At 40.2% G+C, this 16,982-nt stretch overlaps 1 protein-coding gene across 1 annotated transcript; it reads right to left on the reverse strand.

Annotated features, from left to right (window-relative positions):
• Positions 1-3,819: 3,819 nt before the first annotated feature.
• LOC108424700 (apolipoprotein L6-like) lies at positions 3,820-12,132 on the reverse strand. The gene is made up of 7 exons (XM_017692887.1): positions 12,076-12,132; positions 10,129-10,263; positions 9,928-10,017; positions 9,118-9,249; positions 6,606-6,645; positions 4,719-4,770; positions 3,820-4,599 (listed from the first exon to the last, which is right to left on the reverse strand). Exons 1-7 carry the CDS (start codon positions 12,082-12,084, stop codon positions 3,864-3,866), a joined length of 1,194 nt encoding a protein of 397 aa, XP_017548376.1. The 5' UTR covers positions 12,085-12,132; the 3' UTR covers positions 3,820-3,863.
• Positions 12,133-16,982: the final 4,850 nt, after the last annotated feature.

The following is a 16,982-nucleotide window of genomic DNA, read 5'->3' on the forward strand; positions in this document are numbered from 1 at the left end:
TATGATTTATACATATATACATATGTCCAATATTTGAAATTCATATATATATGTACAACAGTCAATCAAACCAATCAAACAAGCAAAAGTTGTTTTGAAAAAAAAAAATTGACTACATCCATTTTTAATTAAAGATAACTCTCTTACCCTCTCTTACCCTTAACAGAGGTTGTGGTGCTTCTGAAGACGTGATGATAGCCTGTCTAGTTCCAGTGTCAGAACCGAACTGAGATGTGTGGCTTTGGTGGGGTGCAGCTAATTACAGTGGTTATGTAACAACGTGAAGTGTATGCATTTTCCATCTGCTGGAATGTGGAATCACTTGATAATTCTCTCAAGGCACTGTGGTAGGTATCAGTCTCACTAATATTTTAGACTTTTGAAGAACTACAACTGCTTTACGGAGGATAATGTTTAAGCTGCTTTTCCACTGCATGGTACCAAGTTTCGACTCGACTCCCTTTTGTTACCAGTTACTTCATTTTCCACAGATTAGCCAGTCATCATAGTGACGCCAAATGAAACTGCTGGGACATGAAAAAGAAATTTTGTTCAGAAGAAGAGGCTGATATCAGCAAGACAACAGTTTGGGAACACTATGCCAAAACGAAGATGACGAGGCGATTCTGGTTGCTCAAAAAGACGATGCAAAAGGGTATGTTAACCTGGCAGCTAACGCTGGCATATCATCATCATTATCATTGTTGTTGACCGCTTAATCCAGAGAGGGTTGTGGTAGCAGTTGGGAGAACAGAGAATCCCAGATGACCCTGTCCCCTGCAACTTCCTCCAGCTCATTCCCAGGGACCCCAAGGCCAACTTGGAGATGTAATCCCTCCAGCGGGTCCTAAGATGACCCCGGGGCCTTATCCCGGTAGGCCGTGCCTGCTACACCCCCACTGGGGGGCGTCCAGGGGGCATCTGAATCAGATGCCTGAACCACCTCAGCTGGCTCCTCTCAATGCGGAGGAATATCGGCTCTACTCCAAGCTCCTCCCGGATGGCTGAGCTCCTCACCCTATCAAATAGTGTGTAGCCCCGCCACCCTGCGAAGAAAGCTTATTTCCACTGCTTGTATTCTTGATCTTGTTCTTTCAGTCATTACCCACAGCTCACGACCTTAGTTAAGGGTCGGGATGTAGACCGACCGGTAAACAGAAAGCTTTGTCTTATGGCTCAGCTCCCTCTTCACCACTACAGTCCAGTACAGTGACTGCATTACTGCTGCCACCTGTCCCAGCCTGCGGCCGATCTCACGATCCCTCTTCCCATCACTCGTGAACAAGACCCCGAGATACTAAAACTCCTCCACCTGGGGCAAATCCTTTCCCCTTACCTGGAGTGGACGTGCCATCCTTTTCCAGGCTAAGACTACGGCCTCAGATTTGGAGGTGCTGATCCGCATACCAACTGCTTCACACTCAGCTGCAAACCGCTCCAGTGAGCGTCTGAACATCGTCTGCAAACAGCAGCGACGCCACCCTCCGACCTCCACACATAATGCCCTCCTGACCTTGGATATGCCTTGACAACCTGTCCATGAATATCGTGAACAGGAGCTTGATGATGTATGAGATATGGCATATGTGTTTAGCAATTCTCTCTGACCATTCAGTAGCCTGTAGCATTTTTACATTACTTTTTGGTGTTGGCTCAGTTCACTTGGAGCTTCAACGGAGATGGTCCCAAAAAGTATCAGGAACCAGGTACCAACTTTCAGTTATCAGAAAACCAAAAAAGGCGAGTTGAGTTGAGTCGAGTCAAGCCGGTGCCATGATTAACTATTAATTTCCCATTATTTAGCTATTAGTTAGCTCTTCATTAAGCATTAGCTTTTACTTAGTAACAGATTAAGTACTTATCAGTTAGTAATTGAGTACACTGTTAGTTGATAAGTTAATTTGTCGTTAGTTTATGGCTTACTTACTCATGATCTGTGTATTAACTGCTGCTTCTTACATTGTTAATGAACTAATAAGCATTTTTATTTACATAAAGAAGTAACATGATAACTGACTGGCACTTGTGTTAGTCCCATTAATTATCTGTTAATTAACTTTCCATCTCCTCTGTATATTCAGTTTCTTCACTTTTCTCTCATTGGTTCTTGTTCATTAAAGATGCTTATGGTCACATCTGACCGTAAGATGAGCGCACACAAATTCATGGGCGGTTTTGTTGTTCATCACTTTCATCTTTGGCATCTTTCATCTCTGTACAAACTAACTCACATCTGGTAGGAATACATGTATTTTTGGGTATAAATGCTGGGTATGTGGCTAACTAAGCAAAACTATTATCAACATAACAACAATAGAAAATATTAATAATACTAATTTGTGTGCATGACAGTCCAAAGTGGATGTATTTACTTACACAACATTTATTTTAGGGAATTAATTACACTAAACAATCACTCTACTATGTTAAGAACAGAGAGTGTTTTGTTTATTTCACATTTGATTTTTTTCCAGTTGTCATTTTAATACCATTTTGTTTGGTCAGCAGGGGAGTGTGACGATGCTTCGCCGAACTCCGTGAGGAGACACGAAGTCACCGGGTAGGTTGTAGCTGAATGGGTATAAGGAATGCAGATGCAGGCTGAAGATGGACCGACTCGGAATGATTCTTTGCAAACACTGGCGTGATTTATTTACAAAAGTGAAAACACAAAAGAAAACTGTACAAACAAAATAAACGATGGTTAAAATGTTGACCTGACTCAATAGCAGCACAGGTAAGTATAAGTAGTCTTAGGACTAAATTGTCTAGCTTTGCTCTACTCCTCAATCTCCTCACAATCTGAGATAAGTATCTGAGCTAGCCTCCTCCCAGAACCTTTCCCTCACTTCTTATAGGGTTAGCCCCACCCCTGCATTACCTGAGCTCTTCCATTCTCCTCAGCAGGGGTGTTGCTGTCCCACAAGTGTGGATTAAAAACAAGGATAAATAAAAGCACAACCGATATTACAAGGCCTCAAGATCCCATTACCGATAAAAGTGTCTAGCTGCAATATACACATTTGCTATGCTGTCTTACTCCACTTTCTGTGACATAGGCTACAGACATCACCCCTCTCATGAGCTAGCCGTGGGCCCTTCGGCACATTCATGAGTGAGCTCTTTCTGCTCTGCCTCTGCAAGGTAACTGTCAACAGGTGAGTATCACAGGTAGGTGTTCAGGTAAGTATCACACACACACACACACACACACACACACACACACACACACACACACACACACACACACACACACACACACACACACACACACACACACACAGGTGATGGGCAACGCATCTGCCTCATCACAGGGAGGAGTGCACTCACTTAATTAATTGGCATTTTTTTGTCCAGAATCTTCAAAAATATATGAATTACAAAGCAGCAAAAAGGTATAACATTTACTCCTAGAGGGGGGCACTAGCAGAAAGGGGCCCAAAGACCACGCATAGATAAATCATTCTACTAAAATATGTAAAATATCAGCATTCTGATAGGTGGTAATATAGCTACATTGATAGAAATGGCAGAATAAGTTATAATATTTGCTGACAAGATTCAAGAACATATGACAGTCATGTGTAACATGAGTAATCAAAAACCCAGTAAATAGTGTATTTCAAAGAAGTTTATTGTTCTGGCTTTTTTGCCTGCCGTTTTTTAAGTCTGAAAAAAACAAATGCATCAGTAATATCATCCACCTAATATTTGGAGACAGTTTGAGGGTGGATGCCACCTTTCCAGAATAGCACACTGTTACTGCAGCAAAGAGGGGAAAAATCCCTTGAGCATGTATCTACAAACTTTTATACATGTAGGGTAATTCAAGACTCTTTCAGAATAATGCAAACATTAACTACTCATATGATGTTCTTTTTTTTTGCCGATGCCAGCTTATCCTTAACCTTCATTAGCTCATTAAGGGTGGTTTCCATCTGATGAGCCACCTCACGGATTTGCTTGGCAAATTTAGTTTCTGAACCTTTCTTCAGCTTCTGGGTGTCGTCTTTGGTGAAGTACATATCAATGCCCAGGGCAAAGCCTTGGATGAGCCCTGAGGACTTGTTGATTGCACTGATTGTTCCAGCGTTCACCCAAACCACTGGGTCCACTCCAGGCACCTTCTCCAGTTCCCGTTCCACCCCTTGCAACTTATGACGCAACAGGTGTTCCATGCCTGTGCTGATAAACTGCACACAACTCTCAATATCCTCCATCTTGGTTGTATAGTCACTGAAGATTTTCTCCACCCTCTTTCTGTCCATGTTGTTGTGAACCTTATTGGTGATGGCAGCAGAAGCTCCTGTGATTCCTCCAGCAGTCGCTACACCAACCCCAACTGCGGCCACTGCTAATGAAGCACCCATTGTCAGGGGGGCAAGTAGTACCCCTCCCACTGCGGCCGCAACACCGGCTGCCCCTGCCGTACCCCCAGTAATGCCCGCTATCTTTGCCCTTTTATAAACTTTGTCCAGGTTTTTGGCCACGTCTATCAGTGCAGTTATGAGGTCATAAAGAGCATTTCCACGATCAGAAAGGAGATAATCATAAAGGAGAAGTGCTTTTTTCACACGTTGAGCTTTCTCTGTGTACGCTCTGTGGAGAGAGAGAGAGAGACAAAACATCATGTAACATGTTAGAGCAAAGTGCACGCTCCTGTAGGGCTGTAGTGGTAAATGCATTAAAAGTCCTACTGTTCTCTGTTGGACACTTACTTTCGTGCTGTTTCCTGTGAAAGCTGGTGATCACTAGGAGGTGCTCCCCATGCTGAAAAAGAATGAGTTCCATATTTCAGAACAGTGATTCTATGACATTATGCTGTAACAGAAATGTTAGTATTTTGGCCTACTGAAGCAATAAAAAAAGAGGCTGTGTGTTTTTACCACAGTGAAAACAAAGCTTATTTGCTTTTAGGAAATGGTAACAAAATACAATGTGATAAATTAATCCTTTCATCAATAAATAATGTATTGTCAATAATAATGGCAACAGTGGTGTAGTGTCCAAGTTGCATGGTATGCACTTGCATACATTTTAATGTTTTTGGAGGTCCATGAATCACAGCCTCTGCTTCTTCAAAGCAATTCCAAGCCTCCCTTCATTTTCTCAGCCCTGCAGTCATTGATTAATCCAGGGATTCACAACCCAAATGTTAAGGAGAACCATTTTGGCCTTTCAACAAAAATCAAACCACTACAGGAGCCACAACATTTTATGTCCATTTTACCATCTTGGCTGTAAATATGTGTCAGTATGTGCTAATGTACTGCAGGCTGAAAAATATAAAATAATAAAAATGCAGACGTACTCTGCTCTGCTTTAAGCTTTAGCTCAGTTATAGCCACTTTTCTCAGAATTTTCTTTAAAAGTGGAATAGTTTTTTTCTGTGTTTTTCAACCAGCTTCTGGTTCAAATTTTCCCATTCCACCTTAAATGTTGCTTGAGGTGCCAGAATGTAATTGCTTCACCTTTTAAAGTGTGAAACAGAAACAGAAAATTCAAACAAGAAGCTGGTGATCGAGAAGCTTATTTCAGCTTCCCAACTTTTTAGTGTTTTACAGTTGCAGGCTAGAAGTATCAGGATACATGTGATAATGCATGTTGATAAATGCAAATAAGTCCAATCACCCCATGGCTTAACCAATGCTATCCATCATAATCCTGGTCAAGCTTTTAGACTTTCACCAGCGTGCTGAAGATCCAGACAATGTAACACACCCTAACATTTAAAGTGAGACAAAGCAACGTTACAGGCCAATTAACGTTATGATTAGCTAACAGAACTGTTTTTCTCTTACAAGAGGTAATGTTTATTTTTTACTACATGTATTTATTCTCGATCTACTACTTACTTATCTACTTAATTGGAGTTTTTTGGGAGGGACTTTTCAGTGATGATAACTTTGGTTCTGTCCAATTGCTACAGTGTTGTTTCTTCACAAGGCGTTGGGTTGTTTTTGAAATTTCACACTTACTTAGTTCCCAAGTTCCCCCCAACATTTGGCTCAGAATTTCTGATGGTTGTCCTGACACATTGTCTTTGTGAGATCATGTCCTGAATGACCACACCCTCCACCTCATTACCCATGAAAACTTGCTACTTTAATGTGAAGTCGCCAAAAGTTTTCCCTGGTCTGATTACCGTAAATATGGTTTTCAGAGCCCATTTTTATTTAAATTAGCCTACGTTCACATTTTGCCTGTTTTGCTTCTACATTTTCCTTTGTGCCTTTTCAGTCTGTTAGTGCTACAGATGGCCTATAATGAAAGGTGGATGGACATAGCAAGGAATGTAGTAGGCCATGGTTGACAAGCAACACAAAAGTCAAAGATTACTTCATGTACAAAACACTTAGTGTATTCAGGGAGTTTGACTTGGCTCAGCTAATTAGATTTTAGCACTGGAGTTATGTTTAATGAGATCTGTGCACATAAAGCACATACAGAAAACATTTTAACCTATGGGTATTTTAAACACCTGAAGGGGTTAAGCACTGAAGAGGCATAGAAAGTGGAGAAATACTGATGCATTTGAAAATCTAAGAACAAGCATCCACACTTGTTTAGTTTTTTAACCAGCTGAATACAAGTTTAGTTCTTACGTTGAACTGAGCGCCACCATTCCATTAGGTCTTCATCATCCTGACAGAGGGAAGAGGAAAGAACAAAATACTTTACTAGATGTTTCTCAGTTGAAATTCAGGCAACATATTTCTCAAACCAAAAGTATTAGGACATATATAGTTTAATTTGCACCCCATATTAGAGGTTAATTTTAAATTGCGTCTTGTTAAGAATATGGGCCTCATTTGTCAAGGCAGATGAGTAAATGGTATTATTACCAACCTCAATTCCAGTTGTGACAGTATGTGAAGTGTTCCAAAAGGTTGGGGCAGGAGCATGTTTACCACTGTGTTAAATCCCCTTTGCTTTTGACAACAATTAAAAGCTGATTGTCAGTTGAAGACATTAGTTGATTTGGTTTTAAATGTAATATTTTTGCCATTCTTCCAGCTGTGTAGTCATACAAGGCCTTGGTTGTCATATTTTGCACTTCATAATGTATCACGCAGATTCAGAAGGAGGTAGATCTGGACTGCAAGCAGACCAGTCTAACAACCGTACTCTCTGTTTACTCTGATGTTGCTCCAAAATGTGTTTAGCATTATCAGTGTTTTCACAGATGTGCAAGATACATGTGCCATCATATCATCAGACACATTTCTATTGTGCATAAATCCATTTCAGATGGACATGAGTTCTCTGCATTTTGGATCCAATCAGAACTTGCATTTGTCTGAAGGATTGAACTTCACATACATCAATTTCAGAATAAGTGTAAATTCTTGTGATGCATCAAAACCATTGTTTTCAGACCGAGTACAAGTACGAGCAAGTTTTAAGTACTTGTTGATACCGATTCTGATACCATACTGAGGAACAGGTGTGTTTCTAGACTACTTGTTATATTGGAGCACACACAGACTTAAGAGGGGCACAGCTGTGTTAGGTCAGTTGTATGGACATAACTGTACATCCCCTGCATCTCGACCACACTGTGGCCTCACAGCAAAACCCTGGCCTGGGTTTGATTCCCTGGCCAGGCGACTAACGTCTTTTCGCTGTGGAGTTTGTATGTTCTCCTCAGGTCTGTAGGGGTTTCCTCCAAGTTCTCCGGTTTCCTCCCACAATCCAAAGACATGCAGTCAGGCCGATTGGACACTAAATTGCCCCTAGGTGTGTGTGTGTGAATGAATCTCTTTCTCCTCCCTGTTCAGTTCCTCTTATCCTTCCTGCACCATGCTCTGACTGCTCTTTCACTTCATGAGAAAGGTTAATTTGTTGTCTTAATTGTTTAAATTTCATTTTATAGTCATATAACTACTGTTATATTGGCTGTACCATGACACTCATTCTGCAATCTTGTATCATCAATGCCTCTTTTACTAGTTAGCATAAATAAAGCCTTGGCTAAAATAGTCTTTGCTAATTTAATGAATGTCTTTGCTTTAGTAGTCTAAAATGTTTTTTTTTGGTAGTGGTTAGCCAAATCATATCATGACCTATCATTACCTTGTCGGCTGCATAGTATAGCAAAATATTTTTTTTATATATCTGTCCATTATTCCCTGAAAAAAAAGAAACTGGCTCTGACTGGGGTGGCACAGTGGCGTGGTGGGTAGCGCTGTCGCCTCACAGCAAGGAGGGCCTGGGTTCGATTCCCCTGCCGGGTGACCAGGGTCCTCTCTGTGTGGAGTTTGCATGTTCTCCCCGTGTCTGTGTGGGTTTCCTCCCACAGTCCAAAGACATGCAGTCAGGCCAATTGGACATGCTAAATTGCCCCAGGTGTGAATGACTGTCTGTGTCTGCAATGGACTGGCGACCTGTCCAGGGTGTATCCTGCCTTTCACCCGAAGACTGCTGGGATAGGCTCCAGCATCCCCTGTGACGGAGAAGCGGCTTAGAAGATGGATGGATGGCTCTGACTGAAAGCATTAGCAGCTCAAGCTTTTGGAAAGAAGCTGGGGCATTATGGGAAATGTAGTGCCAATAGGGAATTCATGTTCATGTCATGTAGTTCTGCTCAGCAGTCCAGGATAAAATGGAAAGCTTAACAGCTTTCTTATTGACTTTTTTACCACCATGATTTTAGTACTTGTACCCAAGTACTGAGCAGAAACCCTTAGAAACTGCGCTGCAGCAGCTTTGCCAACTTATGCCACACTGCACTGATACTTTGTGTTGTTAGTCTACGTGTCTGCACCCGTACGTGGCTGTGATTTGTTTTTGTGTGTGTTTAACAGCAGGTTAAAATCACAGTGTATGCCTGACAAGAAAGTGCCGAAATGTTTAAAGTGACCAACGATTTTAAATCCCCTATGAGGCAGCGTGTAGCATCAGGTGGCATCGAATGTTGGTATTTGTGCATTTTTGAGCACAGTATCAGTGCAGCCCTAGCATATTCACACAAAAAATAAAATTGAAAAGGTAAAACATCAAATATCTTCTTTTGTTTTAGTTTGATTATGGGTAAAAATTCTGGGTTTTTTTCGCATATTGTAGAGCTGTTATTAGAGAGATTTCTGTGGTGCTTTTATACATGACCTTTCCTACCTCTTTGTCTTCCTTGCCCCCCTTTAAGGTCCTCCAAGTCCAAACATCTCTCTTGCAATCAGGCAGTCTATTAGGCAATACAGGTGTATGCGGCCTCGTATCTCCATCCCAAGACCTTTGAGTTGCAAGGAACTAGAAAATAAAACTTTATCATGAAAAGGTTCCACTGACTTTCTCACAATGTAACAATACAGCCCATTCACTCTGACAAATTAGGGCTCCTAAATGATTGTTGGATGTACAGCTCTAGGGAAAACCCACATTACGCAGGGATTCTCTAAACGTTAGAAGGTTTCTTCACACTTGCATATTTCATTTACAAAAGTGGCTCTTCTAAGAATAAGAACCATCCATTAAAAGTTTCTTTAAGGAAGCCTTGACTGCTAAGACATATAGGCCCCAATATGGTGTAACTGTCCAATGTCATTCGAATATACTAAAACCAAACAAACAAGTATAAACCAAACAAAATGCTTAATTTAAACATAAAAATCATTTTCCTAGTAAGGTGCCGTTTTTGTTGTCTGAATTAAAAGGTTGCTCTCTCTCTTGTCCAGCGAACAAGAAACAATAAGCTAAATATCTTCTTTAAAGTCAGCTTTTCTACCTTAGCTAGAACATGACATGATTCAAGAGAAAAACATTCCCATTTGGTTTGTTTGTCATATTTTATTAGTATTGGACATGTACACTATATTAAGCCATACAAGTCTCAACAGAAAGTGGCTCTTCTTTGGCATCACTTCCAAGAACCCTCTAAGAACCTCTTCTGGCACCTCTATTTTTACAGTATTCGGTATCTCTACTTACTCTCTCTCTATCTATTTTCTCCTCCTCCATGACACTTGGGTTTGGAGCTTCAATGATGCTCCGAAGTGTCGGGTTCTTCACCTTCTTCCTCTTGGAGAGCACATAAGAACACATATATGCATTTGCCCATTGGCCGCAGCATATTTATTTATGCACTAATAGCAATTATGAACTTAGTACAAAATGGTATAAGCCCCTTACCATCCCAATAAGGCGTTCCCCTCTTTCATGTGGTTGATCTATTTCAGGCAGAGAGATGGAAGGCACCATACCTGGCAATGGTTGTCCTACTTTGGCAATCGAGGGTATTTTAAGGGGATTGGTCAGATGTTTGGGCTATTACAATGGAAAGCATAGTTGCTGTTAGATGATGCAGATTTAGACTTTTTACATAGGCAAGCACAACCCCTGACGATCTTATAACATAAATGATGAAAGGTCAGTAAGTGCCCTCACACAGTATTTTAATGCTGCTGCTTAACTTAGACTGAAATGTAATGTGGTTTCTACCATGGGCCACACTGCTGTGAGAAGCTTAGCGGGTGTGGCCATGCAATGTGGCTCTCTGTAGGTGTTTCTGTCCATGGCCAAAAAACAGACCGTTGTAGTAATGGTTGTTGTAGTTTCTACTAGTGCTAAAGTGCATCCATTGAGGACTTTGTGAGTTTGTCCGCCTTACATGTGTTCCCCCTACATGTTACCCTCCCACACAATGGTTTCTGCATCTTCTTCTGCACCAGCACTACAGTGGCAAAATTATTCATGACTCATTCTGCTATACTGCCTCTTACTTCTGATGTGGAACCTCAGTTGATTCATGTTATTTATTCTCTTTCTATTTTCATGTAATCAAATAAAATGTTTTCCCTGTAACTCTGTTATCAGATTATATAGTTGTCTCTTGTGTGAAATGTTGTCACTGTGTTGAGCTGCTAGTGAGCAATGTGGGGCGAAAGGAGAGTGAGAACCCCCACAAAGACGGTTGTGCCAGAAACAAAACCGCAGCTTCCTTAATGTCAATATCACATAAACAATAGCACTTAAACATAATAAAAACACTTTTAGTATGTTGACTTACTTGCTCATCTATGAAGATGAACATCTAGTTCACTTCCAAGTTTGTAAATCATACACAGTTCAATCAAAATATACTTTTATCAATGTTACTGAAGCACCAAAAATGCACAGTTCAGCTGTGAGGCCTGTGTAAAAACTGCATTTTGTTTCGTTTTTGTATCATTGAAGCACTGGAATAGGTATAATATCGACTGCACTGTTGTCAGTCTGATGTTGAACATTGTGACAGCATGTTTAACAGCAATATGCCAAAATATTTGACTTATTATCTTGAAATAGTACCTTATTTTCTCAAAATATTAACTCCCTTTCTCATGATAATGACATAGTTTCTTAAAATATTGACTTAGTGTATTGAAATACTGTGTTTTTCTAAGATTTGAAGTACTATGTTGAAATAATGAGAAAGTAAGTGATTTTTGTGGGTTAATAAGTCATTATTACTAACTCACTATTTTGCCAAAATAAGTCACTATTTCAACATAGTAAGCAGGACTGTAAAAGTGTGTATGAATGTAACCTAAATTCCTGTTGTGACCCGGCTTTCAAAAGACTTTACACACGTAAAATAAAAATGTTACAGTTTCAACTCCACCCTTCACCTCTAACCAGACCGTCTTGCCTGTCTTCAAAAAGTTCTGTCAAATGATCTCAAACTTCCTTTCACTTTCTGTCAGTACAGTTTCCTGCACAATATTTAGTTTAAAATCACTTGAAAATGTGCCAATAATTTCAAACTACACTAGGCTACAAGCATATTTGAATATTACAGTACTCGTATTGTAATATGAATAGACAGAATAAGAACAACAAACAAAATATACAGTCATACAGAAATCTGACATATGGCTATAGATGATTTAGGATATATGTGTTTCACTTTTATCCAACTTATGTTTGTCACTTATGGACAGAGGTTTTTGAAATTGGCCATTTTCAAATATACTCTGTATAGTTAAAATAGTTATATGTTACAGTTCAAGTCAGTTAAACAATAGACAATCAAAAAGGCATTAGCTTACTAATGCTAATGACTAATTAGCATTAGTAAAAACATGATAATTTGCTTACATTTGCCATCCTATAGTGGTCGTGGTGGTTCTGAAGATGTGATGAATACGCTGTATACTTTCAGTGTGAAACTGAACTGAGAGAGGTGAGTTTTACGGGCTGTAGCTAAATACAATGGGCATGTTTCAACTGTTGGAATGTGGAAACACTTGATAATTCTCTTGAGACACTGTGGTAGTTACCAGTTTCATTATGCATTCATAAATGGTCAGCAGAGGTAGAAACTACTTGAGTGTTAGTTTCTCTCTATTTATTTATTCCTGTATTTCTTCTTCCAGTCTATGCTACTAAGGCAGGCAACTGGTTGACTCGCAAGGAGAACCAGTCTACCAATCAGAGACTGATAGAATGGCTGTGATCCAAAAGAATCCAAGAAAATTCCAATATAGCAAACCAAAGACTTTCTTATAGATCAACTCATGTTCTGTGACAGGAACGACAGATAACAGAATTATACAGCATAATCGTAGGTAATTTTTAAAATGAAATGTGAATTACGCAAGATACTGACTATTGGTCTCCTGACAGAATCGACCTCTGAGGCTGCTCAGTTGAGGTCAGAAACCACCTGGCTGAGCCACGTCCACACATCCAGTGTCCGGGCTTTAATGATAAATAATGATAAGTATTTAGAATACAGTTTCACAAACTGCCTCCAACACTATCACATCCATATGTATTCCACTGCTCAGATCTCCTGAACCTGCAGTTAATCTCTCTCCATGAAAAGAACGGAGTCACTGTCCAGTTGTCCACTCTCTATTGAGCATAACTACAAAGAAACTTGGTGGTAACGCTGCAGCAACGGCTAACGTTACAGCTAGCGCTACAGCTAATGCTACAGCTATCCTGTTAAACATTAGACAATGAGGCATGAGTTGTCTACATGGTCATTTAAACCTTGGTTACAAAGATGCGGATGCACCAATGTTGCTTATGTTTGAAATGCTTTAGCTATCCATGTAGAAACATACCTATGCTATGTAATTTAGCTGACAATGCTAACATTACTTGGCAAGAGTAAAGTTCACTTATTTAACCAACAAACTGTAACCACACAAAAAAAAACATAAATGTTAAATGTAATACTTTAACTAATGAATATATTATTGTCAACTGTTTGAGGGGTTCAGTCCATAAATAATCATTTTTACTAACATTTGTACAAGAAATTCACCGCTCTGGTCATCTGACTTGTCCGCCATCTTTGTTGAGCAAATTTAGTGCTCAAACCTGTAGATATACATTCCTGGTTGCTACAGTCCAAGCTGGTACGTCAACATTGCTGCTGGACTGCATTCAGTAACAGAGCAGCAGTTAAAGAACAATATCTATATGTATGTATGTATGTATGTAGATCTATCTATCTATCTATCTATCTATCTATCTATCTATCTATCTATCTATCTATCTATCTATCTATCTATCTATCTATCTATACCCCAGAGAAGCGGAAGATGGTGGATGGATGGATATATATATATATATCAATACAAAACAAAATTTTCCAAAGTCAACTGTCAGCGATATTATTACAAAGTGGAAGTGATTGGGAATGACAGCAACTCAGCCACGAAGTGGTAGGCCACATAAAATAAAAGAGTGGGGTCAGCAGATGCTGAGGGGCATAGTTTATAGAGGTCGCCAACTTACTTCATGTGGCCTTCAGATTAGCTCAAGAACAGTGTAGAGAGCTTTATGGAATGGGTTTCCATGGCCGAGCAGCTGCATCCAAGCCTTACATCACCAAGCGTAATGCAAAGCGTCGAATGCAGTGGTGTAAAGCGCTATGGAGCTTTAGAGCAGTGGAGACGTGTTCTCTGGAGTGACGAATCACGCTTTTCTGTCTGGCAATTGACGAGTCTGGGTTAAGTGGTTGCCAGGTGAACGGTACTTGTCTGACTGCATTGTGGCAAGTGTAAAGTAGGTGGAGGGAGGATCATGGTGTGGGGTTGTTTTTCAGGAGTTGAGCTCGGCCCCTTAGTTCCCGTGAAAGGAACTCTTAATGCTTCAGCAGACCAAGAGATTTTGGACAATTTCATGCTCCCAATTTTTTGGGAACAGTTTGGGGACGGTCCCCTCCTGTTCCAACATAACTGCATACCAATACATAGAGCAAGGTCCATGAAGACATGGATGAGCGAGTTTGGTGTGGAAGAACTTGTCTGGCCGGCCACTCGATAGAACACCTTTGGGATGAATTAGAGCAGAGATTGTGAACCAGGCCTTTTCGTTCAACATCAGTGTCTGACTTCAGAAATGCACTTCTGAAAGAATTGTCAAAAATTTCCATAAATACACTCCTAACCCTTGTGGAAAGCCATCCCAGAAGAGTTAAAGCTGTTATAGCTGCAAAGGGTGGGCCAACATCATATTAAACCCTATGGATTTAAAATGGGATATCACTCATACTTTTGGAAATATAGTGAATATAGATAGATCGATAGATAGATAGACTAAAGTAAGCTACAATTCTGTAAATATTTTATTATATCTGTTCATGGGACAACAATATAGAAATGAAACTTGGATTTAACTTAAAGTAGTCAGTGTACAGCATGTATAGCAGTATAGATTTACTGTCCTCTGAAAATAATTCAACACACAGCCAGTAATGCCTAAATAACTGACAACACAAGTGGGTACACCTCACAGTGAGATACTGTAATATTGTAATGTATATATATATATATATATATATATATATATATATATATATATACACTGCTCAAAAAAATAAAGGGAACACTCAAATAACACATTCTAGATCTGAATGAATAAAATATTCTCATTGAATACTTTGTTCTGTACAAAGTTGAATGTGCTGACAACAAAATCACACAAAAATCATCAATGGAAATCAAATTTATTAACCAATGGAGGCCTGGATTTGGAGTCACACACAAAATTAAAGTGGAAAAACACACTACAGGCTGATCCGACTTTGATGTAATGTCCTTAAAACAAGTCAAAATGAGGCTCAGCGTTGTGTGTGGCCTCCACGTGCCTGTATGACCTCCCTACAATGCCTGGGCATGCTCCTGATGAGGTGGTGGATGGTCTCCTGAGGGATCTCCTCCCAGACCTGGACTAAAGCAGCCGCCAACTCCTGGACAGTCTGTGGTGCAACGTGGCGTTGGTGGATGGAGCGAGACATGATGTCCCAGATGTGCTCAATCGGATTCAGGTCTGAGGAACGGGCGGCCAGTCCATAGCTTCAATGCCTTCATCTTGCAGGAACTGCTGACACACTCCAGCCACATGAGGTCTAGCATTGTCCTGCATTAGGAGGAACCCAGGGCCAACCGCACCAGCATATGGTCTCACAAGGGGTCTGAGGATCTCATCTCGGTACCTAATGGCAGTCAGGCTACCTCTGGCGAGCACATGGAGGGCTGTGCGGCCCTCCAAAGAAATGCCACCCCACACCATTACTGACCCACTGCCAAACCAGTCATGCTGAAGGATGTTGCAGGCAGCAGATCGCTCTCCACAGCGTCTCCAGACTCAGTCACGTCTGTCACATGTGTTCAGTGTGAACCTGCTTTCATCTGTGAAGAGCACAGGGCGCCAGTGGCGAATTTGCCAGTCCTGGTGTTCTCTGGCAAATGCCAAGCGTCCTGCACGGTGTTGGGGTGTGAGCACAACCCACATCTGTGGACGTCGGGCCCTCATACCATCCTCATGGAGTCAGTTTCTAACCGTTTGTGCAGACACATGCACATTTGTGGCCTGCTGGAGGTCATTTTGCAGGGCTCTGGCAGTGCTCCTCCTGTTCCTCCTTGCACAAAGGCAGAGGTAGCGGTCCTGCTGCTGGGTTGTTGCCCTCCTACGGCCTCCAGCCTCTGGACACTACGCTGACAGACACAGCAAACCTTCTTACCACAGCACGCACTGATGTGCCATCCTGGATGAGCTGCACTACCTGAGCCACTTGTGTGGGTTGTAGAGTCCGTCTCATGCTACCATGAGTGTGAAAGCACCACCAACATTCAAAAGTGACCAAAACATCAGCCAGAAAGCAGAAAGGTACTGAGAATTTCCACCTGTTGTCTATTCCATTTACACAACAGCTGTGAAATTGATTGTCAATCAGTGTTGCTTCCTAAGTGGACAGTTTGATTTCACAGAAGTTTGATCTACTTGGAGTTATATTGTGTTGTTTAAATGTTCCCTTTATTTTTTTGAGCAGTGTATATATATATATACCCACATATATACATATATATACATATATACATATATAAACAGAAATATAGATAGATATAGATATGTATGTATTATACTTTATAATATAATATAAACTTATATATAATATAATTTAATATTCTGTTCAAAGGTTCTTCAATCTTCTTCATTATGTAGTACTTATTCGTTAACAATGATGGTTAATGTTGTGTAGCTAGGTAGGTTATAGCATTCCTTAAATCATTATAGATTAACGTGAGCACCTTCTTACAACAACCTGAAATCTCCAGCTTCTTCTTTACCACCCTCTTGTCTTGGATTATAACAAAACAAATTTAGTGAAAATCGATTGAGTAGTAAGGAAGTTATGGCTGATTTAATTATGAGAACTCAAGTGAATTTGTTTACAAGCAGACGGTGTTTCGCAGCAGAATGCCAAAATACTGACTTACCATCTTCAAATAATTTGTTATTTCCTCAAAAAATCACTTAACATCTTGGAATAATGTTTTTTGGTTTTGTGTCTTGTTGAAAAAATGAATTATTACATTTCATCATTCATTCATTTCGTCATTAATAGAAGATACTAAGTCATTATTTAGATATGATAAGTCATAATTTAAGTATAGTAAACAGGGATGCAGAAATGTTCTGAAGTAGTCTAAACCACTGAAAAGATTCTACACATGCAAAAGAAAAATGTTTCAGTTAAAACTCCA

The sequence above is a fragment of the Pygocentrus nattereri genome, chromosome 30 (assembly GCF_015220715.1).
Source record: "Pygocentrus nattereri isolate fPygNat1 chromosome 30, fPygNat1.pri, whole genome shotgun sequence".
Classification (NCBI taxonomy): domain Eukaryota; kingdom Metazoa; phylum Chordata; class Actinopteri; order Characiformes; family Serrasalmidae; genus Pygocentrus; species Pygocentrus nattereri.